This window comes from Macaca mulatta, chromosome 10, assembly GCF_049350105.2.
Source record: "Macaca mulatta isolate MMU2019108-1 chromosome 10, T2T-MMU8v2.0, whole genome shotgun sequence".
In the NCBI taxonomy this organism is placed as follows: domain Eukaryota; kingdom Metazoa; phylum Chordata; class Mammalia; order Primates; family Cercopithecidae; genus Macaca; species Macaca mulatta.
The window spans coordinates 24,985,937-25,008,800 of NC_133415.1; the positions used below are offsets into that span (position 1 = coordinate 24,985,937).

Consider the following 22,864-nt stretch of genomic DNA (forward strand, 5'->3'; position numbering starts at 1 on the left):
TGGTCCTCTCTACTTTGGGGCCTGAGGTGGGAGGATTGCTTGAGCAGTCCCTGGAGAAAGAAAGTAGAGCCAGGAACTATCATTAATTAAACACTTAACTGGACTCTAATATGGTAGTAAAGCCCTTCCATGTACTTAGCTGCTCTCCCAGTTCACAGATGAGAAAAATGAGGCCCAGAGAGGTTAAGTGATTTACCTGAGGTCACAAAGCTGATAGGTGGGGAATTCAAACTCAGGTGCATCTTTCTGCAAAACCCATTCCTTTTTCACTACTCCCTGATATCTGAGGAAACTTACTATGAGCAAAATGATCTCAAAAAGTAAAATATGAATGCCTCTCAGTGTCAGGCTCTGTGATAAGTGTAGGAAAAAAGAAAGAGAAGAAAAAAACCCACCAGACTGCGGTGCCTCCCAGCCCGTGAGCACTCACAGTGGAATATGGGAAACAGAAGGGCAAACAGCATTTACCATACAGAATGGTGAGTGGTAGACAGAGAGGACTGTGAGACATGGGAGGGTAGAGCTTAATCTAGTCGGGGTATTCAGGGAAGGCTTCCTGGAGAAGGGGATACTTGAGCTGAGGACATAACAAGCAGCCCAAGATAAGATGGGAAGAGGGTATGGATATACCTGTTAGCTAGGACCCTTGAGAGGCAGAAACCATAGCATTGAGCAAAAAGGTAAATTTATTGAATTATGTAAGAAGTGAGCCTCAGGTATGGCTAGATCCAAGGACTCAACTACTTTCAGGGATTTATGTCTCCATCTCTTGGCTCCACCTTCCTAGGTTGGCTTTGCTCTCACGCAGGCTTTGCAGGTGGTGACTAGAGATGGCCCCCACACCTCCAGCCCTGTACCCTACTTGCTTAGCCTCCCCACAGAATTCTGTAAAAGTCTCCAGTTGAGTTTCATTGACCTAGATTGTGTCAAACGTCCGTCTTTGAACCAACACTGCAGCCTGGGAATGAAATGCTGTGATTGGCCAGGCCTAGGTTATATGTCTGCACCAGGGGTCGAAGGTGACTGAGAATGAAAATAAGAAAACCAGGGATGCATGGCACCCTTGGAGCTGATAGAAAGTCCATTGGGCTGGAGAAGGGGTCTGATCATGACACCCCTCTAAGCCACGTGAAGAAATTGCATCCTGAAGACAGTGGGAAGCTTTGGAAGTGTAGTGAAGGCAGGGGGTGACATGCCACCATATGGGGACAGGCAGGGGTGGAAGCGTGATCAGGTGGAGGACAATGGGGACTTGGACTGGGCTGCTGGTGATGGAGAGAAACAGCTGGATCCTGGGGGTCATGAGTGTAACGCACCAGACTCAGTGGTGATTGGATCAGGGGTTCATGTAAATGCACAGGGCTCAGTGGTGATTGGATCAGGGGTTCATGTAAATGCACAGGGCTCAGTGGTGATTGGATCAGGGGTTCATGTAAATGCACAGGACTCAGTGGTGATTGGATCAGGGCTTCATGGGGAGGAAGAGGTTCACCATGATCTTGGGTTTCTGGCTTGTTCCAACAGGCAAGCCTGGAAGAGAAACCAAGCTCAGGAGATCCCATTATGAGTTCAGGTTGATTGTCTTGAGTTTGAAATGCTGTCAGGAATCCAAGTGACGGACTAGTGGAGAACTGGCCATTTCACGGTTGCTATGCTGAGAGGGGCCAGTCAGGATTCTGTGTCCTCAGGAGAAGGGGTGCAGAGTGACAGCTCTATCCAGTAAATATTAATTGAGCACCTACTGAGCTGCAGTGCTCGGTAAGCAGAGCATTCAAGGCCCCCAGACAATGAATGCAGAATATGTAATATCATATGATGTGTTAGAAGGCGGTGAGTGCTGGGGGAGAAAAATCACACAGGGTGAGGGCTTCTGGAGTGCTGTGTTGGTGGGGCAGGTTGCAGCATTAACTGGTTGATCAGAAGAGACCTTGAAGAGGTGAGATGTGAGAGAGAACAGGAGGGTGAGAGAGTGAGCCAAGTGGATGTTTGCGGAAAGGGCATCCAGGCAGCGGGCACAGCCAGGGCACTGGCCCAGAGGAGGGAGTGTGCTTGTGTGTTTGAGGGACAGCAAGGGGGCCACCGTGGCTGGAGAAGAGGCAGGGACCAGTGGGGTTGGGGGCAGAAAGGTAAGGGACAGGGCCAAACCTGTAAGGCAAATGAGGACTGGTTTTTCCTGAGTAAAGTAGGAGCCATGGGAGGGTGCGGAGCAAAGGAGAAGTCAGGAGCAAATGGCCTGACTTCCGTTTTCCTAAGGTCACTGTGGCTGCTTGCTGAAAATCAACTGATAAGACAAGGGCAGAATCAGGGAAGCTGGTGATGAGGTGGCTTGGACCAGAGCGGTAAGAAGTGAACGCCTGAAACAAACGCCTGGCAGTGCGGGTGGTGAGAAATGGCGGATTCTGGCTCTGTTTTAAAGGTGAAGTTAACAGGATTTGCTGCTGGATTGGATTAGGGTGAGAAAGAAGAATCAAAGCTGCCTTCAAGGTTTTTGGCATGAGCATGAAAGGATGGAGCTGCTACCAGCCGCAGGTGGGGTATGCTGGAGAAAGGACCAGATTTAGGGAGGAAGAGAATGGGCACCTACGTCTAAGTGAGGAGAGAGATTTGGGCTGGAGATGACAATTCAGGAGATGTCAGCCTGTGGGGAGCATCCAGGGGTGCTAATATCTCCTGGGCTGGAGGGAGGAGAGAGGGCATGTAACCTAGGCCTAGCCAATCACAGCATTTCATTCCCAGGTTGCAGTGTTGCTTCAAAGATGGACGTTTGGCCCAATCTAGGTCAAAGACAAGTAGCCGAGTGTGACCTCCTGACACCTGTGCCAGAATGGCTGGGTTTGGCCCCGCATAAGAAAAAAACCCTGTAAACTTTTTCATGGATTGTAGAGAAAGAGGAAGACAAGCAGACATCACCTCCTTGGCATCTGATCAAAAGCCACCGTGGCCTGGCTGCTTATTTATTGAGTGTGGGTCTGGGAAGTGTCTGTGCCAGGAGCTGGGGTGTGGGTGGCATGATCAGAGGCTGAAGCTCAATTCCCCTTTAAGTTCCTGGCAGCTGGCACCGAGCCGAGCCCTGGGAGAGCACCGTCCTGCAAGTGTTGATTGAATGAATGAGAAGAGTCTTGTGTGTTCCTCTGCAGCAGCCGAGAAAGGTGTGTGGGGTGGAGTGGGGCGGGTAGCATGCCCCAGCCAGCAACACCATTCCTCAGCATTTGACAAAGTGTGATTCTTTAATTAATTTTCTTTCTTTCTTTTTTCTTTCTTTTTTCCAAGACAGAGTCTTGCTCCGTCACCCAGGCTGGAGTGCAGTGGCACGATCTCGGCCCACTGCAACCTCCGCCTCCCAGGTTCAAGCAGTTCTCCCTGCTTCAGTCTCCTGAGTAGCTGGGATTACAGGTACCCATGACCATGCCCGGCTAATTTTTGTATTTTTTAGTAGAAACAGGATTTTACCATATTGGCTAGGCTGGTCTTAAACTCCTGACCTCAGGTGAACCTCCCGCCTTGGCCTCCCAAAGTGCTGGGATTACAGGCATGAGCCACCGTGCCAGGCCATTAATTTTCTTTTTTTAGGAGACAAAAGTCTCTGTTGCCCAGGCTGGAGTGCAGGGGTGTAACCATGGCTCACTGCAGCCTCCAGCTTTTGGCCTTGAAGTGATCCTCTTGCCTCAGCCTCCCAAAGTACTGGAATTACAGGTGTGAGCCACCAAGCTTGCTGAAAGTGTGATTCTTTAAGACTATTTTTATTCAAGTCTAACATGTTACAGAAAAGTGCATACTTCATAAACATACAGCTCAATGAATTTTCAAAAGACAAGTATGTCCATGTGATCAGCACCTAGGTCAACAGCTGAATGTACACAGCGCCCCTCCCTGCCCCAGGACACCTTGCTCCCCCTCCAGTTACCCCTCCCCCACCAGGGGTAACCACCATCCTGATATCTCCCCCTAGAATTTCACCTGCTTTTGTACTTTATATCCATGGAACTATTACTGGAACGGGGTCCCGATCCAGACCCCAAGAGAGGGTTCTTAGACATTGTGCAAGAAAAAATTCAGGGTGAGGCCGGGCACAGTGGCTCATGCCTGTAATCCCAGCACTTCGGGAGGCCGAGGCGGGCAGATCATGAGGTCAGGAGATCGAGACCATCCTGGCTAACACGGTGAAACCCCGTCTCTACTAAAAATACAAAAAATTAGCCGGGCATGGTGGCGGGTGCCTGTAGTCCCAGCTACTCGGGAGGCTGAGGCAGGAGAATGGCATGAACCCAGGAGGCGGAGCTTGCAGTGAGCCAAGATTGCACCACTGCACTCCAGCCTGGGCAACAGAGCAAGACTCCATCTCAAAAAAAAGAAAGAAAGAATTCAGGGTGAATTCATAACATGAAAGCAAGTTTACTAAGGAAGTAAACAAACAGTAGAATGGCTACTGCATAGACAGAGCAGCCCAGCGGACTGCTGGTTGGCTATATTTATGGTTATTTCTTGATCGTATGCTAAATAAGGGGAAAGGAGTGGGCAGTTCCCGGAACTGAGGGTTCCTCACCTTTTTAGACCATACAGGGTAACTTCTGGCATTGCTATGGCATTTCTAAACTGTCATGGCACTGGTGGTGGGAGTGTCTTTTAGCATGCTCATGCATTATAATTGGCCTATAATGAGCAGTGAGGATGACCAGAGGTCACTTTTGTTGCCATCTTGGTTTTGGCGGGTTTTGTCCGGCTTCTTTATTGCATCCTGTTTTATTAGCGGGGTCTTTATGACCTGTATCTTATGAAACCAGTCCTGCTGCCTTCCTGTCTTTGTGACTAAGAATGCCTGACCTCTTGGGAATGCAGCCCAGCAGGTCTCAGCCTCATTTACCTAGCCCATATTGGAGAGATGGAGTCGCTGTGGTTCCAGTGCCTCTGACAGAACCATATTTTATGGTCTCTCTTGTGCCGACTTCTTTCATGCATCACAGGTGTTATTATTGCCTGAGGTTCTGGTTTGTTCTTTCTCCTGGCTGTGTAGTATATATCTATGTATTTATATTTACTTATTTATCCACTCTATTGCCAATGGGCATTTGGATAGTGTCCAGTTGGGGGCAGTTACGATCGTGCCACCGGGAACATTTTGATATGTGCCCTTTGGTGAACAGTTGAATGCATTTCTCATGATGTGTAATCAGCAGTAGAATTACTGGGTTGTAGAGAAGGTGCACATTCAGTCTTTGTCTCAGGTAAGCCAGAGTTTTCCAAAGGGGTTGTACCAGGTTTCCATCCCGCCAGCAGAGTATGAGAGTTCTGGTTGCATTACATCCTTGCCAACTCTTGGTATCCTTTTCTCTTTTTAGTTAGTTATGTAATGATCCCACAATGTACTTTAAATTTCCTTTTTTTCCCCCGATGGATTTGAGTTTGAGCACCTTTCATATGCTTATTGACCACTTAGATAACCTCTTTTATGAAGTATGTCTTCAGACATTCCCATTTTTCTATTGTGTTGCCTGTCCTTTTGTTTTTATTGATTTCACAGAACTCTTTATATGTTGCAGGCATAATATTTATTTGATATGTATTACAAATGTCTTTTTTCATGCATGACTTCATTTGATCCATAAGAGGAGGAACCAGGAATTTTAAGCCTCGAGGTCACTGGAATCCAGGACAAGCTTCACCTGTGTGGGGCTCAGTTTCCCTCTCTAAATCCTGTGGATATTAGCTCATTGCCTGGTGTATAAATGGAACTGTCGCTGATATTATCACCTTTGCTGGGATGAGGAGGCCCTGAATTAAAATGGGTAAAACTGGCCTTGCATGGCTTTCAGCCTAAGTCGTCCCTGTTTCTCAGGTCTGTATTACCAACTTCCGGGGCAGGCCTTGAAAATACACAGTGAGCAAGGCCCATTTCCTACCCTTGGAGGGGACTGTGCCAGCGGTGAGCGCAGCGGGCTGTGGGAGCCCAGCAGAAACACTAACTGGGCTAAGGCATTGTGGAAGGCTTCCTGGAAGAGGTGAGTCCTCAGGGTGGAGTAAGCCTCTTCTGTTCAGGTTCAGGCTTAGGCACCTTTGTGTATCAGGCACTGGACAGGTACCTGGGAGATGGAAAGAATTGGCTTAGTGTCACCCCTCTCTCACCCCGCAGTAGATCAGTGTTCTTAATGGAGAAGACTGCACCCCCAGGGGACAGTTGGCAATGCCTGGGGACATTTTTGGTTGTCAGGACTCGGGGAGGGGATGCTAGTGGCATCTCCTTGGCAGGGGCCGGGAATGCTGCTAAACATCTTACAATGCATGGGACAGCCCCACCCCACACTGCCATAAAGAGTGATCTGGTCCAAATGTCTGTAGTGCAGAGACTGAGAAACTCCAAAATGAACAATTACAATTCGATGTGAGCGGGGGAAGAGGGGAGAGCAGAGGGATTGGGAGTGTTGTCCTGGCCTTAAGGAGTTTGTTTGTTGGTTTATTTATTTATTTACTTACTTTGAGACGGAGTCTTACTCTGTCACCCAGGCTGGAGCACAGTGGCTCAATCTCGGCCCACTGCAACCTCCGCCTCCCAGGTTCAAGTGATTCTCCTGCCTCAGCCTCCTGAGCAGCTGGGATTACAGGCACCTGCCACCACGCCCAGCTAATTTTTGTAGTTTTTTTTCTTTTCTTTTCTTTTTTTTTTTTTTTTTGAGACAGAGTCTCGCTCTGTCGCCAGTTTGGAGTGCAGTGGCGTGATCTCAGCTCACTGCAACCTCTGCCTCCTGGGTTCAAGTGATTCACCTGCCTCAGCCTCCCAAGTAGCTGGGATTACAGGCGCGTGTCACCATGCCTGGCTAATTTTTGTATTTTTAGTAGAGACGGGGTTTCACTATGTTGGCCAGGATGGTCTCGATCTCTTGACCTCATGATCCGCCTGCCTCAGCCTCCCAAAGTGCTGGGATTGCAGGCATGAACCACCGCGCCCAGCCGAATTTTTGTATTTTTAATAGAGACAGGGTTTCACCACGTTGGCCAGGGTGGTCTCGAACTCCTGACCTCAGGTAATCCACCTGCCTCGGCCTCCCAGGAAAGTGCTGGGATTACAGGCGCGAGCCACCGCGCCTGGCCAGGAGTTTATTAACCTTCATGCCCACCAAGGGAACCACGAACCACATGTGGCTGCAGAGCCCTTGAAATGTGGCTACTGTGGCTAAGGAACTGAATTTCAAGTCTTTATCTATTTTAATTTCAGAACAGATACTCATTCCCATTCTTAGAAAACTTTTAAGAGTGTGTGCAACCATTTGGGTATGTGGATGTACTTTGTTCAACTATCAATTTTATGAAATCTCTGTACAGATTAGCTATTTCTACCGAGAATTTAGCATCCAAATTGAGATGTGCTGAAAGTAGAAATTATACCCCGGGTTTCAAAGACTGAGTACTTAAAAAAAAAAAAAAAAAAAGACTATAAACTATCTCAGTAATGTTTATATTGATTAATGATAATATTTTATATATATTAAGTTAAATAAAAATGTTATTAAATTTACTTCTGTAACGTAGCTACTGGAAAACAGAATTTGAAGTGTGTCTCACACTGTATGTCTATTGGGTGGCGCTGTTACAGACTACAGGAAGGAGCTAGAATTCTGTGGAAGGTTTTAGGCAGGGGCTGACATCCTCTGGCCAACATGACAAGAGGGGATTCCAGAGAACAGGGCAAGTCTGGCCACAGGGAGACTGCGTGGCCTGGGAGACCTGAGCCACAGCTGCCAAGAGAAGCCCTGATTCCCCAGAGAGGAGGTGCCCGCTGCCAGTCCACAGGTGAGCAACAAGAATGGATTCAGAAGAGGGAGGAGCCTTTTGGAGAGGCAGGCCCATAGCAAGGCTGACTGATCCTTCAAAGGCGCCTCCCAGCTAAAAGCCAGCAGGAAAGAGACCTTGGCCACCAAAGGTCTGCCAGCTCCTGGTGGTCACCACTCCAGACACCTGCCAGCTCGAGCCGCACCCTCGCCTCCACCCTGGCTGCTTCCTGTACCGCTCTCAGGTTTGAAACCTCATCTCTTGCTGCTTGGCTCTGTGCGCTACTACTTACCAGCTGTGTCACCTAGAGCAAGTGGCTCTCCTTCTCTGGGGGCTGCCAGCTTTGCACGGCCTGGCCCATGTGGCAGCTAGAGCTCAGGAAAGATCAGAGATGCCCACAGGTGACAGATCTTCCTGGGCTGGGTGTTTTGGAGGTGGCATGATGCAGTCTCAGTGGGGGCTGTGCGGACAGTATTCTCTGTTTGCAGATGGCTTCCCCTCTCCACTCTGTGTGTTATGTCCTCATTTCACTGCTGAGAAAGTGGAGGCTCAGAGAGGTGAAGCAGCTTTCCCAGGGTCACACAGCTCCACAGAGGCAGAATTCAGATGAGTAATGCTGACTTTACAGGTCATTTTTACAGGGAGGAAACTGAGGCTAAGATGTGCAACTGGTGAGAGCAAAGTTGGAGTCTCATCTGGTTTCTTGGCCCGGGAGCACTTTCCCTCCTCTGCTTAGCCCTCCGGCGTTACCTGTTATTCATGACAGGGCAAGGCTTGTGCTGTGCCCAGTCTGGTCCTCCGTCCTGCATGACTGGCCACGAAGGGGCACAGGAACAGCCTCGCCAGTGGCGCTCACAGATTTCCAGCCCACGAAGCCTGCTGCCTCCCTCAGGAACTCTGCTTCCTCTGCTGGGTGAGCTGTAATCTTTCCTCCTTCCTGCTCCAAGCAGCTGCTGAGAGCGAGAGTGGTTCATCAGGAAGCTGGTATGAAGACACGCAGGCTGTGGCTAGCTCCTAAAAGTCAGAACTGGGAGAGGCCTAGATACCTCCTTCAGCCTCAGTCTCCATAGCTGGAAAATGGGAGGAATCATCAGCTTGGCAAAAACGGCAACCTCCGGCAACACGAAGTTGGTGCAGAAGGGGAACATGCAGACGGCTGGCAGGAGGGTCTTTGGGAGGGCACTTCGGCAGTATCTGCTGAAATATAAAGGGAGAGTGGCCCCTGAGGCCGCCAACCCCCTATAGCTAGCTACCTAGAGCTGTGCTTCTCAAATCGTACTGTGCATGGAAACGCCTGGGGTCTGGTTAAAATGCCGGTTCGGTACCTTCTAAGGCATGGGACTAGCAGGCTCCCAGGTGGCCTTGCTGCTTGCAAGACCCTGGTAAGGCCCTAGGGCACCTTTCATGCATGGGCACAAGGAGGCAGGGTCCTTTGTGAGGGTATGCCATTGCAAGAAGACGAAAGCAGCTTACATGTCTGTCAGAAGGCCTTGGCTAACTGAACGGTGGGCTGTTCCTGCTGGGATGCTCTGGAACAATTAAGAAGAGGGAGGGAGAGCCGGGCGCGGTGGCTTACGCCTGTAATCCCAGCACTTTAGGAGGCCAAGGCGGGCGGATTACAAGGTCAGGAGATCAAGACCATCCTGGCTAACATGGTGAAACCCCGTCTCTACTAAAAAATACAAAAAAATTAGCCAGGCATGGTGGCAGGTGCCTGTAGTCCCAGCTACTTGGGAGGCTGAGGCAGGAGAATGGTGTGAACCTGGGAGGCGGAGCTTGCAGTGAGCTGAGATCATGCCACTGCACCCCAGCCTGGGCGACAGAGTGAGACTCCGTCTCAAAAAAAAAAAAAAAAAAGAGGGAGGGAGGGTGGGAGGGAGGTCCATCAAGGTGCTGCACGTTGATGTGTCTTGTCTTCTGCAAGGATATCAGTGCCCTCTGGAAGCTGGGGCTTTGTCTTGTTTACTGATTTGGCCCTGGTGCTAGAACACAGTAGGTGTTCAAGCAATGTTTACTGGATGGTAGTGCAAACATGCTGACACGGAAAGACCTCGTGTTGAGTGAACCCAGCCCGTTTCAGGAGGCTATGTAGAATCCAGGGCTTCTTAACCTTGGCATGACTGACATTTGGGACTGGATGATTCTTTGTGCTGGGGGCTACCTGGGCATTGTAAGATGTTTAGCAGCATCCGTGGGCTCCACCCATGAGATGATCCCTAACTGTAACAACCAAAACTATCTCTGGACATTACCAGTGGTTCCCTGAATGGCAAAATCTCCCCTGGTCCCAGCACTTTGGGAGGCTGAGGCGGGCACATCACTTGAGGTCGAGAGTTTGCGACCAGCCTGACCAACATGGTAAAACCCTGTCTCTACTAAAAGTACAAAATTAGCTGGGCATGGTGGCGCATGTCTGTAATCCCAGCTACTTGGGAAACTGAGGCAGGAGAATTGCTTAAACTTGGGAGGCGGAGTTTGCTGTGAACTGAGATAGCCCCATTGCCCTCCAGCCTGGGTGACAGGGTGAGAGTCAGTCTCAAAAAAAAAAAAAAAAGAAAAAAGAAAAAGCAAGTGTGGATGGCTCCCCTCCAAACTAATCAATAGCAGTTACCTCTCAGGAAAGGGGGAAGAACATGGGATTGGATCTTTTATTCCAAAGAGACTGATGCCTTCTCTCTCCAGTTTTTAATATGGCAATTATACCTGTGAGTTGAGCAATTAAGTGCATCTTAAAAGTAGAAAGGTACATGGACTGGCTTGTACAGCTGTGAGGATTTAGTGAAGTTACACACCTGGAGCGTTCAGCATGGTGTCTGGCTCATGGTGGGGGTGCCACCAAAGGACACCATTGTTGTTTTATTGTGTTGCATCTCTCCAGCAGCCCCTAAGCATACAGAAGCAGATAAGACCTTCTTGCATATGGGCAGACTGGAGCTCAGAGAGGGAAAGGGACTTGCCCAAGGTCACACAGCAAAGGAGGAGCTAGGCTTGCCTTCATGACTCTAAAGTAGGAACAGTTTCTCCTCTACCATCCTGTGACCCCTGCCGGGCCTCTGGGCCTCCTGGTCTTTGTATCTGTGGATTGAGGCTGTGTGAGCTGCTTCAAGTCCCCCAGCTTGTTGACTGCTTGGTGTTCACCAGCCCGGCTGGCACCCAGGAAGCAGACAAGGCTGGAGATGTCAGGGGGTGAAGCCTGTGGGAGTTGTGCTCTGGCTTTGTCCAGCAGCACTGGGAGGACTGCCAGGGATTTGGAGCTGGCGAGGAAGGACCTTGGCAGAGATGTCCCCTGTGGGTGGGTACTGGACTGGCTGCCAGCCCTATGCAGCTTCAAAGTCGTGCTGCTCACCCACTGCTCAAACACCTGCCATGGCTCCCTAGTACCTAAGCCTAAATTTTCCTTCCTGTGCCTGCTGGGATAGCATTCCATGTCCTACAAAGGACTCTCCATGAGATTGCTAGATTCCAGATACTAATAATAGTAATAATGATAATAGGACCTAGAGTACCTGCTGTTTGCTAGGCGTGAAACTGAGTGCTTCACATGCAGTATCTTATTTAATCCTTACAACAGTCATAGGGCACTGCTGTAATATGATTCTCATTTTACAAAGGAGGAAACTGATGCCCACAGAGGTTAAGTGTCTTTTGCCCAAGGTCATGTAGCTCTGTAGCCAGCATCTGTAGCCTGACTCCAGAGCCACACTTTAACCAGGAGGCCGTCACACCTAATCTTGTTAGAAGAGCAAGCCAGCATGATGCCAGCAGAGAAGGCCTCTGGGTGCATGGGAAGAACCCAGCCAGGTGTTCAGGCCTGGCTGTGCCATTAACTTACTGTGTGACCTTGGCCACACTCTCCTTTCTGAGCTTGCCCAGGCTTTCTCTGAGGCCACTGCTGGCTCTGCATTCCAGAGCTCAAGGATCCAAAGTTATGCATCAAATCTAGAAATCATCTTCTCTTATTTTATATCGTATTACAGCGTTGATATGTATATGATACATATACATTGATATAATATGCTCCTATGCCTGGTCTGTCACACTGTGGATTTCCTCAGAGGCTCCTAGAAGGCCCTGCTGTCCAGGCTAGGAGGTTTCTGGGGGCCACAAGCTCCCTGGCTCCTGGGCGAAGGTGTGAATAGATCCATGCTGTTAAATGGGGGTTTGCAGAAACCGGGGTTTGACCTGGGAGAGCCCTAGGCAGCAGGGGATGATCAAGTGAACAAGATAATATTTTAATGCAAAATTTGAAAAATCAAAACTAACGGATGAACCTGGAACAGAGCGTGCTAAGTGGAAAAAGCTGGTCATTAAAGAGCAGGCTTTGTGTGAATCCGTTTTTATGAAATGTTCAGAACAGGCGAACTGGTAGAGACGGAAAGTAGTGTAGTGGTCTCCTGGGGCCGGGAGGAGAACGGCATTAGAGTTTGACACCTAAGGATACGAGGTTTGTCTTTGGGTGATGAAAATATTGCAAAATTGACTGTGACTATATGAAAACTCTGTGAGTGTACTACTCTGAATATGCTAGAAACCTGTGAATACACTAAACTCTGTGATTATACTAACGACCATTGAACTGTACACTTTATTTATTTATTTATTTATTTATTTATTTATTTTTTGAGACGGAGTCTCGATCTGTTGTCCAGGCTAGAGTGCAGTGGCGCGATCTCGGCTCACTGCAACCGCTGCCTCCCAAGTTCAAGTGATTCTCCTGCCTCAGCCTCCTGAGTAGCTGGGATGACAGGCACCTGCCACTGCACCCTGTGAATTTTTGTATTTTTAGTAGAGATGGGGTTTTACCATGTTGGCTAGGCTGATCTCGAACTCCTAACCTCAGGTGATCCACCCACCTCGGCCTCCCATAGTGTTGGGATTACAGGCGTGAGCCACTGCGGCCGGCGCATGAACTGTACGCTTTAAATAGGTGAGTTACATGATATGTGCATTGTCCCTCAGTAAAGCTGTTATAAAACAATCTAAATGCAAAAATATCCATGAAAAACAACATATAAAAATTGTAAATAATGTCAGGATCAGTATTACTGATTTTTTTCTTTCTGCCTTGGCTCCAGTATGTCTTAGCACAGCACAACATCATTTGTCCTATTTATTTAAACATTTTTTTGTTTGTTTGTCATGGATTTTCTCCCACTAATCTAAAAAAGATTGCATTGAAACACTATTGATCTTGGTTACTGCGCTTTTTGGCACCTCCTTGAGTTTTTGTGCTCAAGGACGATGCCTTGCTTACCTCACCCTGTTCCCGCCCTGCCAGGCGAGCCTTTTGCTCTCCCTAGGGTGGCCCCACCACTCTGTCCCTTCCTTCTCTGTGTCTCCCCATCTGACAGGCGAGACCAGCAAGCCCACCCCGAGAGAAGTTATGATTTGTCCGTCCAGCCGGTGAGTCATGTGTGAGGACGAGAGTAGGGGGATCTCTCCATGTCACATCCGCCTGCTGCCCACATTGTCTCCTTTGCTGCTGTCTCCCTTCTCTCCTCCCATCTCCCTCCTTTTTTTTTTTTTTTTTTTTTTTTGAGGCCAGGCGCAGTGGCTCATGCCTGTAATCCCAGCGCTTTGGGAGGCCGAGGCAGGCAGATCACTTGAGGTCAGGAGTTGGAGACCAGCCTAGTCAACGTGATGAAACCCTGTCTCTACTAAAAATACAAAAAATTAGCCGGTGTTGTGGCAAGTGCCTGTAATCCCAGCTACTCAGGAGGCTGAGGCAGGACAATCACTTGAACCCGGGAGACGGTAGTTGCAGTGAGCTGAGATCGCTCCATTGCACTCCAGTCTGGGCGACAGAGGGAGACTCTGTCTCCAAAAAATATTTTTTTTGAGACGAAGTTTCCCTCTGTCAACCAGGCCAGAGTACAGTGGTGTGATCACGGCTCACTGTAGCCTTGACCTCCTGGGCCCAAGTGATCCTCTGGCCTCAGCCTCCCAAGTAGTTGGGACTACAGGAGCATGCCACCACACCTGGCTAACTTTTAATTTTTTGTAGAGACAGAGCCTTACTACGTTGCCCAGGCTGGTCTTCAACTCCAGAGCTCAAGCAACCCTCCCTCCTCAGCCTCCCGAAGTGCTGAGATTACAGACATGGGCCACCATGCCTGGCCCCATCTCATTTCTTTGAGATGGCTCCCTGGGTCCCCCAGCAGCTATCACCTGGCCTCCAGCCCTTGTCTTTTAAGGCATCCTATACCAAAGAGAGCCTGCGTCCCTCCCAGGTCACAAACCAGACCAATGCTCACAATTTCCCACTGTTCCCAGGATAACTCCAAGCTCCTTACCTGGCATTCAAAGCCTGGCACAGTTTAGGGCTTGCCAGTCTTCTTTCCCCACTTTTCCTCCCCACCACTGCTGATTTCTCATCAGTAGATTCAGACGGGAGCCACAGTTATTGAAGAGCTACAAGGCATTAGCCACAGCCCTCTCGTCTTTCCCTTGTTTAAGCCCCTATCTCACGTAATCCTCATAGCAGCACTGCTAGTAAGAATTATTGGGTCCACTTTACAGATGAGGAAACTCAGGCCCAGAGAGTGGAGGTGATGTTGCCAAGGGTCTGGGGCAGACGCAGGTGCACACCCGGGCTGGCTGGCGGCGTGGGACTCTGTCCACCTGCCTGTGCCTCCCCTCATCCGCTGCGGATGTTTGCTTTCCCTCAGGGCCATGTGTACAGTGTCTGTGCCAGGGTCACCCCCACTTTGGTCCCCGATGGCCTTCACACTGCTAACTTAGTAGCCAAGGTCACATGCCAGCGTGTGATGCCAGCATGGAGAGGAGCCTTGGTTCTTTTATAACAGTTGTCATCTCCTACCTACTTATATTTGGGTCTTGCTATGTTGATAGCCGCAGGCTGGGTCTCAAATTCCTGGGCTCAAGCTGCCTTCCTGCTTCAGCTTTGTGAGCAGCTGGGATCACAGGCGTGAGCCGCTGCTCCTGGCCACTTTTACTTCTTAAAATAAAATCAGAACATGCAAACCATGCTCCACAATATGCCGTCAAGTGTTTCTGGTACAAATCTCTGCTGCTCTTATGTTTGATGGTGGAGCGAGGAAACGGGCAGGAATGGGAGGGAAGATGAGTCTAGACCCCTCTGAGGCAGGACCACGGCTCCTTGGCCCCAACAGCCATAGATTTGTGTTCATAATGGAGCTAGATGCTGGCAGCGATTCTTAATTGGGGTCCCAGGCTGCATTGGAGGGCCTAGGAATTTGGATGGGGTAAAACATTACACCTTTATTGACCCTAGTTTAACATCTCCTCCAGGTGACAACATAGGTGATAAATTACAGTAGTAGTGGCAGCACTTGCATCACCAATAGAAACTACACTTTTTTTTTGAGATGGAGTTTCACTCTCATCGCTCAGGCTGGAGTACAGTGACGTGATCTCGGCTCACTGCAACCTCTGCCTCCCGGGTTCAAGTGATTCTCCTGCTTCAGCCTACCAAGTAGCTGGGATTACAGGCACCTGCCACCATGCCTGGCTAATTTTTTTTGTATTTTTAGTAGAGATGGAGTTTCACCATGTTGGCCAGGCTGGTCTTGAACTCCTGACCTCAGGTGATCCGCCCACCTCAGTCTCCCAAGTGCTGGGATTACAGGCATGAGCCACTGTGCCTGGCCCATGTTTTTATATCACATTTTAGGTGCCATAGATGTGTCTATTTATCACTGCATGCAGCTGACAGTGGTTATTCTGTCTGCTACTAGGTCTTGTTATTGATTGCTTTAATAAAAGGAGCAGATAGGTTACAGATAGTATTTCACAGCCTTTTTTGTAATCACATTCTTAGCCAAATGTTACTATACTGGTTTCCTTTTCATCCTCTATATTTTATTGTATTCCACTAAAAAGCATTATTCCGGGAAGGGCCCATAGATTTCACCAGATGGTTGAAGGGATCCATGGCACAAAATGGTGGAAGAACCCATTAGATCTGGGTTCGAGTCCTGATGCTGCCCCACACCTGCTGTGTGAGTGTGAGCAGCCCGTTCCTGGCAGTGATTCTTAATTGGGGTCCCAGGCTGCATTCGGGGGCCTAGGAATTTGGATGGGGGGAAACATTACATCTTTATTGACCCTAGTTTAACATCTCCTCCAGGTGACAACATAGGTGATAAACTACAGTAGTCGTGGAGCTGCCAGGTGCAGCAGGGTGGATCACCTGAGGCCAGGAGTTCGAGACCAGCCCATTCCCCCTCTGGATTTCTTATTCATGATCCAGCCAGAGAGGGGCTTTCTTCCCCATAGGGTTGCCGTGGGAGGCCAGCAGTGGGAGTGGATGCCGCTTTGTGGTGGTGCCTGTCTGTTGGGTGTTATTAGGTCTTCTGGACAGGACGTGGCACCGGGTGCTCCAGCATGCCCTGAACGTGCTCCCACCGCCTCTTGCACACCCCAGTCTGTCTGGGCATCCATCCCACTGGGTTGCTTGTCTGCCGGCTCAATGGCCGTGACACTCATGGGCAGGCTGTGTCTGTCCTAGTAAATAATGGTACAGAATTGTAGCTGATGCCTCGGGGCTCACACTCTTTGTCAGCCTCACGACAGCTCCAGGAGGTAGATGCCATTTTCAGATTTATTTTGGAAATATTAAACTTTATAACAGGTGAGTGAGGCTGAGAGACAAGAGGTCACTGGCTCAAGGCCGCTGGTGAGTGACCACAGCAAGATTGCACCCTGCGTCTGTCCAACTTTAGGTCTACACTCCTGACCCCCGCACTCCACGGCGATTGTATTCCTGAGCCTGGCCCAGGTGGGAAGCCAGTAAACAGTTAGGCTGGTGCAAAAGTAATTACGGTCTTTGATACTACTTTCAGTGGCAAAAACTGCATTACTTTTGCACCAGCCTACTAGAACACTGAGCTTAGTACCCTAGGGGCAAGGGGCGGCAGCACGTGTTAAAATGCAGATGCCCTCAGCTCCACCTTGTCTCTTCCAAATCAGAATATTTGAGGGCAGGCCCCAGGGAATCTGCCTTTTAACAGTTTTGGGCTATTCAGAAGCACACCAAAGTTTAACCACCACCCTAAAGGGAAGGAATAACAGTCAGGTAGTAACAAAGCTCTGTTCTGAGTGCTCTATGTGAGTTTATTTATTTGTTTTGAGAGAGTCTTGCTGTGTCACCTAGGCTGGAGTGCAGTGGCGCCACCATCTTGGCTCACTGCAACCTCCTCCTCCTGGGTTCAAGCAATTCTTATGCTTCAGTCTCCCAAGTAGCTGGGATTACAGGCATTCACCACCACGCCTGGCTAATTTCTATATTTTTAGCAGAGACGGGGTTTCACCATGTTGGCCAGGCTGGTCTCGAACTCCTGACCCCAGGTGATCCGCCCGCCTCAGCCTCCCAAAGTGCTGGGATTACAGGCATGAGCCACTGCAAGTTTATTTCATCTGCACAAGTGCTAATGGCCTCCCCATTTCATAGATGAGGAAAGTGAGGCACAAAGTAGTTAGATAACACCTCCCCACTGACCCCCAACCCAGGGCTGCATTGCTAGGAATCAGCCAGGTGTGGAGGATTCCTGCCCCTGTGTTCAGTCCCCCACCTCTGACAGCTTCTGGGCAGAGGAGTGGAGACGGGATCCCATGGCAGCTGGGGGTGAGGGCTCAGGAAGCACCGGTCCCTGCAAGATCACGCTGGCCCTTTTCTGTTTGCCTTCTTTACCAGGCAGGGGCCCTCTGTGTTTCTGGGCAGGAAGTCCAGAGCAGGGGCTGTGCCAGGTGCCGAGGGCAAGACTGGGAGATGGTCCAGGAGTCTGAGCCAGGCACTACTCTGAGCAGCTGTCTGACCTGGGGCACATAGCTTCCCCATCTGTGTATGGGGTGGGGTGGAGATTTGGAAGAGGTAGTTAAGAGCTTGGGTTCTGGCATCAGAGGGACCTGAGTTCCAGATCAGACTCAGCCAATTCAATAAGCACTTCACCTCTCTCAGCCTCAGTTTCTCCTTCTGTAAAACGTGGCTAATCGTCATAGTGCCTACCCTCCAAGGCTGTCATTAGGGTCAAAATATATAGTTGGCTCTCTGTCTTCATGGGTCCTGCATGCGAGGATTCAGCCAACAGTGATCGAAAATATTCGGGAAAAAATGGGTGGTTGCATCTGTACTGAACATGAACAGGACTTTTTTTGTCCTGTGATTGTTCTCTAAACAATACGGTGTAACAACTACCTACATAGCATTTACATCGTATTAGGTAGTATAATTGATCTAGCACTGATTTAAAGTATATGGGAGGATACGTGTAGGTTATATGCAAATATTACATCATTTTATATAAGCGACTTGAACATCCTGTATCTTGGTATTCGAGATGGATTCTGTAATCAATCCCCTATGATACCAAGGGGCGACTGTATATAAAACTTCCAGCCAGGTACAGTGGCTCATGCCTATAATCCAAGCACTTTGGGAGACTGAGGTGGGAGGATTAAACTCAGACCAGCCTGGGCAACATAGTGGGACCCCCTCTCCACAAAAATAAAAAATTAACTGGGCGTGGTGGCACTTGCCTGTAGTCCCTGCTACTTGGCAGGCTGGGGCAGGCAGATCATTTGAGACCAGGAGTTTCAAGGCTGCAGTGAACAATGATCATGCCGCTACACTCCAGCCTTGGAGACAGAAGGAGATCCTGTCTCTTTAAAAAAAAAAAAAAAAGACTGCCAGGCATACACAAGCCTCTCTGCTAGTCCTTACGTGGCAACAGACAGGATGCTGGATGATTCCCCATGCATGAGTGTGCACTTCTTTTTCTTTTCAATCAACTGTTTGTTTTCCCGAATTGTACATTTTTCTCTTACCAAAGGCTGGCCACCTGGGTCCTCCCACAGTCCCTACTGAGATAAGTCCCAGAACCAAACTGGCTTCCACCTCGGCTCACTGTATTTGTGCTCTGTGAGTTTGCCCAGGTTGCACTGAGGGCAGGTGCTGCTGAGCGTGTCTTTTTTTTTTTTTTTTAAGTTAGACGGAGTTTCGCTCTTGTCACCTAGGCTGGAGTGCAATGGCATAATCTCAGCTCACTGCGACCTCTGCCTCCCGGGTTCAAGCACTTCTCCTGCCTCAGCCTCTCGAGGAGCTGGGACTACAGGCACCTGCCACCACACCCGGCTAATTTTTGTATTTTTAGTAGAGATGGAGTATCACCATGTTGGCCAGGCTGGTCTCGAACTCCTGACCTTAGGTAATCCGCCTGTCTTGGCCTCCCAAAGTGCTGGGATTACAGGCATGAGCCACTGCGCTTGACTGATAGTGTCTTTTCGTGATATAGATAAGGGGGCTGGCAAACTATGCCCACGGGACAAATCTAGCTCACCGCCTGTTTTTGTAACTAGTCTTATCGGAACATAGCCACATGTCTTCATGTATGTGTCATCTTGGTTGTTTACATTATAGTTGCAAAGTCGCATTGGAGCTCTTGTGGTCCACGGAGCCAAAAACATGGGTTTTATGACTTCACAGAAGCTTGCCCACCCCCAAGAGAGATGATAAAGCAGGGTCGTCGAACGTTGGGGAAACAGTTTGGGTTCTGGCATCAGATAGCCTGACTTCCAGTTCAGGCTCAATCAGTTACCACCTGTGTGACCTCCAACAAAGCATTTCACCTCTCTAAGCCTCAGTTTCCCCTTCTGTAAAACGTGACTAATAATACTGCCCACCCTCCATGGTTGTCATTGAGCGTCAAAATGTACAGGGCCAACTGTGCATTTTTGACTCTAATGACAAAGAACAGGGGAAAAAAAGTCAGTCCTGACCCCACCTGACTGGACCACACATTCCTTAGTTTGTGTATGTCCCTGCCAGTCTTTATCCATGTGCCGTAATGATTGATCATAACATAAAAAGGCGGCCAGGTGGCCGGGCGCGGTGGCTCAAACCTGTAATCCCAGCACTTTGGGAAGCCGAGGCGGGTGGATCACGAGGTCAGGAGATCGAGACCATCCTGGCTAACACGGTGAAACCCCGTCTCTACTAAAAATACAAAAAATTAGCCGGGTGTGGTGGCGGGTGCCTGTAGTCCCAGCTACTCGGGAGGCTGAGGCAGGAGAATGGCCTGAACCCGGGAGGTGGAGCTTGCAGTGAGCCGAGATCGCTCCACTGCACTCCAGCCTGGGCGACAGAGCGAGACTCCATCTCAAAAAAAAAAAGAAAAAAAAAAAGGCGGCCAGGCGTAGTGGCCCATGCCTGTGATCCCAGCACTTTGAGAGGCCCAGGCAGGAGGATTACTTGAGTCCAGGAGTTTGAGACCAGCTTGGACAATGTATTAAGACCCCGTTTCTACAAAAAAAAAAAAAATTAGCCGGGCGTGGTGGCGCACTAGCTACTTGGGAGGCTGAGATGGGAGAATTCTCTTGAGTCCAGGTGCTTGAGGCTGCAGTGAGCCATGATTGCACCACTGTATTCTAGCTTGGGGGACTGAGCAAGACCCTGTCTCAAAAAAAAAAAAAAAAAAAAAAAGAGAAAAGAAAAGGAAAAAATTAAATGGTAATAGTTTTCTCATGCTGGCTCTGCCTGGCTTGATGGAAGTTACGTAGTTCGCATGGCACTCTTCCAGGTGTTATTCCCATTTCTCAGATGAGAACACTGAGGCTGGCTCAAAGAGCTGCCCCAGATTGACCCAGGACACCCAGCCTCTGAGTGAGGGAGCCAGGATGTGACCCCAAGCCTCATCAGTCCCCACCCCCAGCTAGTCCCTAACAGAGTGCTGAACTGGGCCTCTGAGGGGGAGGCTGGGACAGTGTGTGGGACCCTGCTTTGATGGTTTTAGGTGAAAAAATGCAAAACAAGACAGGGAGGAGAGCACAGGCTCTGGAAAGAGAGAGACTTGGATTTTCCTTCTAGCTCCCCTGCCTACCAACTTGCATGGCCTTGGGCAGGTCTCTTTACATCTCTGAGCCCCTGGAAATGGATGGTTTAATAAGGGAGGGTCAAATAGGGTCAATGGTTAAGACAAAATGCAATGATATATGTAAAACTCTTAGCTCAGTGCCTGGTATATAGTAAGTGCTCTAAGTCTGAACTAATGTTTTTATTTGTTTGTTGTTTTTTTGTTTTTTGTTTTTGTTTTTGTTTAAGGCAGAATCTCTGTCACCCAGATTGGAGTACAGCAGTGTGATCTTGGCTCACTGCAACCTCTGCCCCCCAGGCTCAAGCCATCCTCCCACCTCAGCCTCCCAAGTAGCTGGGACTATAGGTGTATATCATCACACCCAGCTAATTTGTGTAGAGAGTTTCGTCTTATTGTCCAGGATGGTCGCAAACTCCTTTCCTCCAGCAATCCATCCCCCTCAGCCTCCCAAAGTGCCGGGATTATAGGCATGAGCCACTGTGCCTGGCGTGAGCCCCTGTGCCCGGCCCTGTGTGAGCTAGTATTTTTAAGGCTGCATGCCAGCCTCCCTGCCCTTCTTCCCTCTTGAACCACTCTGCATGCTTTTTATGCTCAAGCAGTGTCCAGAGCTTCAGAATTATTTTTCCCCTACTCTCACCCCATTGAAATCTGGAGGGCTTTCTTGGCTGGCTTCCCCCTGTAATAGCTCAGAGGTCCCTGATTCCCAGGGACCCTGCCCAAGAGACCTGCATCTCCCAGCTCTGCAGAAGGTTGGAGCATGGTGGGTGGGAGGTGGTGTGGTCAGCGTGGTCCGGTAGGGTTGGGAATAGCCATGGCAATGGAATGTTGGAAGCTGGTTCCCATGGGGAGGAATCGCAGGGCTGATGGCTGAGCCTGAGCACGTGGGCACTGGGCCCTGCTCCAGGGCCACTCTGTAAGTGCAGTGACCTCCCGAGCCGGCTTTGTGCGCTGCCAGCTCCTTGCTGTTGTCCTCTCCCTGCCCCCCTGCTGCTTTTCTCTTGGGAACCTCCTGATCTGCTGAGCTTGGAGAAATGATGATTTAGAAATTTCGTATAGATTTGAGCCAAAACTCGGTGTGGTCTCAGTGCAAATGTCACCCCCTTCTTTCCTTCTTTAACCCCTGTGGAATGCCTCCACCTCTCATCATGGGCATTTGCTTCTGAGCCTTTATCACTGGTGTCATTGTCTCACACACTGGTTTCTTGGCTCCCCACTGGAATGTCAGCTCTATGAAGGCAGGGACCTTTGTCTGCTGCCTTTGATGTATCCCAGTATGTTGAGCAGGGCCCTGCACATGGTACTTGCTCAGTAAACATTGGTGGAATGAATGAATCTGAGTCTAAGGGGATCTCTTAGATTGATCAGCCCCCTCCCTTCCAGGGGCTTTTCAGGGTCAATGGAAAGAGGGAGCAAAGTCCCCTCCCATGGTCTCCTGCTGCCTGTTTTTGTTGTTGTTGTTGTTTTTTGAGATGGAGTCTTGCTCTGTCACCCAGGCTGGAGTGCAGTGGTGCGATCATGGCTCACTGCAACCTCTGCCTCCCAGGTTCAAGTGATTCTCCTGCCTCAGCCTCCCGAGTAGCTGGGAGCTCCCAGGTGCGTTCCACCACACCCAGCTAATTATAATAATAATAATTATTATTATTATTGTATTTTTAGTAGAGAGGAGATTTCACCGTGTTAGCCAGGATGGTCTTGATCTCCTGACTTTGTGATCCGCCCGCCTCGGCCTCCCAAAGTGCTGGGATTACAGGTGTGAGTCACCACACCTGGTGAAATGAAACCCTGCTGTTTCCAACAACCAGCTGATTCTGGCTTAATCTGAATCTTTTTTTTTTTTTTTTTTTTTGAGATGGAGTTTTGCTCTGTTGCCCAGGCTGGAGTACAGTGGCGCAATCTCGGCTCACTGCAACCTCTGCCTCCCGGGTTCAAGCGATTCCCCTGCCTCAGCCTCCTGAGTAGCTGGGATTACAGCCGCACGCCCCCATGCCCAGCTAATTTTTTGTATTTTAGTACAGATGAGATTTCACTGTGTTGGCCAGGATGGTCTCGATCTCCTGACCTCGTGATCCGCCCGCCTCGGCCTCACAAAGTGCCGGGATTACAGACATGAGCCACTGTGCCTGGCTGCTGCCCCTGTTTTATGAGCCGCATGACACCATGCTAGGGATGACACCTTGAAGACAGAACCACATTCAGAAACTGGCCTTTCCTCTTACTAGTTGTGTGGCTTCTGCTAATCACTCCATCTCTTG

At 49.5% G+C, this 22,864-nt stretch overlaps 1 protein-coding gene and 1 long non-coding RNA gene across 22 annotated transcripts in view; one reads left to right on the forward strand and one right to left on the reverse strand.

Moving 5' to 3' along the window:
* TPST2 (tyrosylprotein sulfotransferase 2) overlaps window positions 1-22,864 on the forward strand; it is a 63,030-nt gene that overhangs the window by 16,555 nt on the left and 23,611 nt on the right. For 5 of the 21 annotated variants that reach the window (XM_077950268.1, XM_077950280.1, XM_077950275.1 and 2 more), the window contains exon 2: window positions 5,834-5,996. The exons of 7 other annotated variants lie outside the window; for them this stretch is intronic. Coding sequence is in view for 2 of the 14 variants with exons in the window: in XM_077950266.1 (XP_077806392.1) it covers window positions 3,104-3,149; window positions 5,834-5,996 (209 nt within the window). In the remaining 12 variants the exon portion in view is untranslated. Of the gene's footprint in view, window positions 1-3,042; window positions 3,150-5,833; window positions 5,997-7,852; window positions 8,006-22,864 lie in introns of those variants that run through there. 9 more of the 21 variants (XM_077950278.1, XM_077950266.1, XM_077950267.1 and 6 more) reach the window with 4 other exon arrangements.
* Window positions 5,530-8,958, reverse strand: LOC144331869 (uncharacterized). Its single transcript, XR_013399437.1, has 2 exons — window positions 8,054-8,958; window positions 5,530-6,077 (listed from the first exon to the last, which is right to left on the reverse strand). It is a non-coding gene; the product is annotated as an uncharacterized LOC144331869 (long non-coding RNA).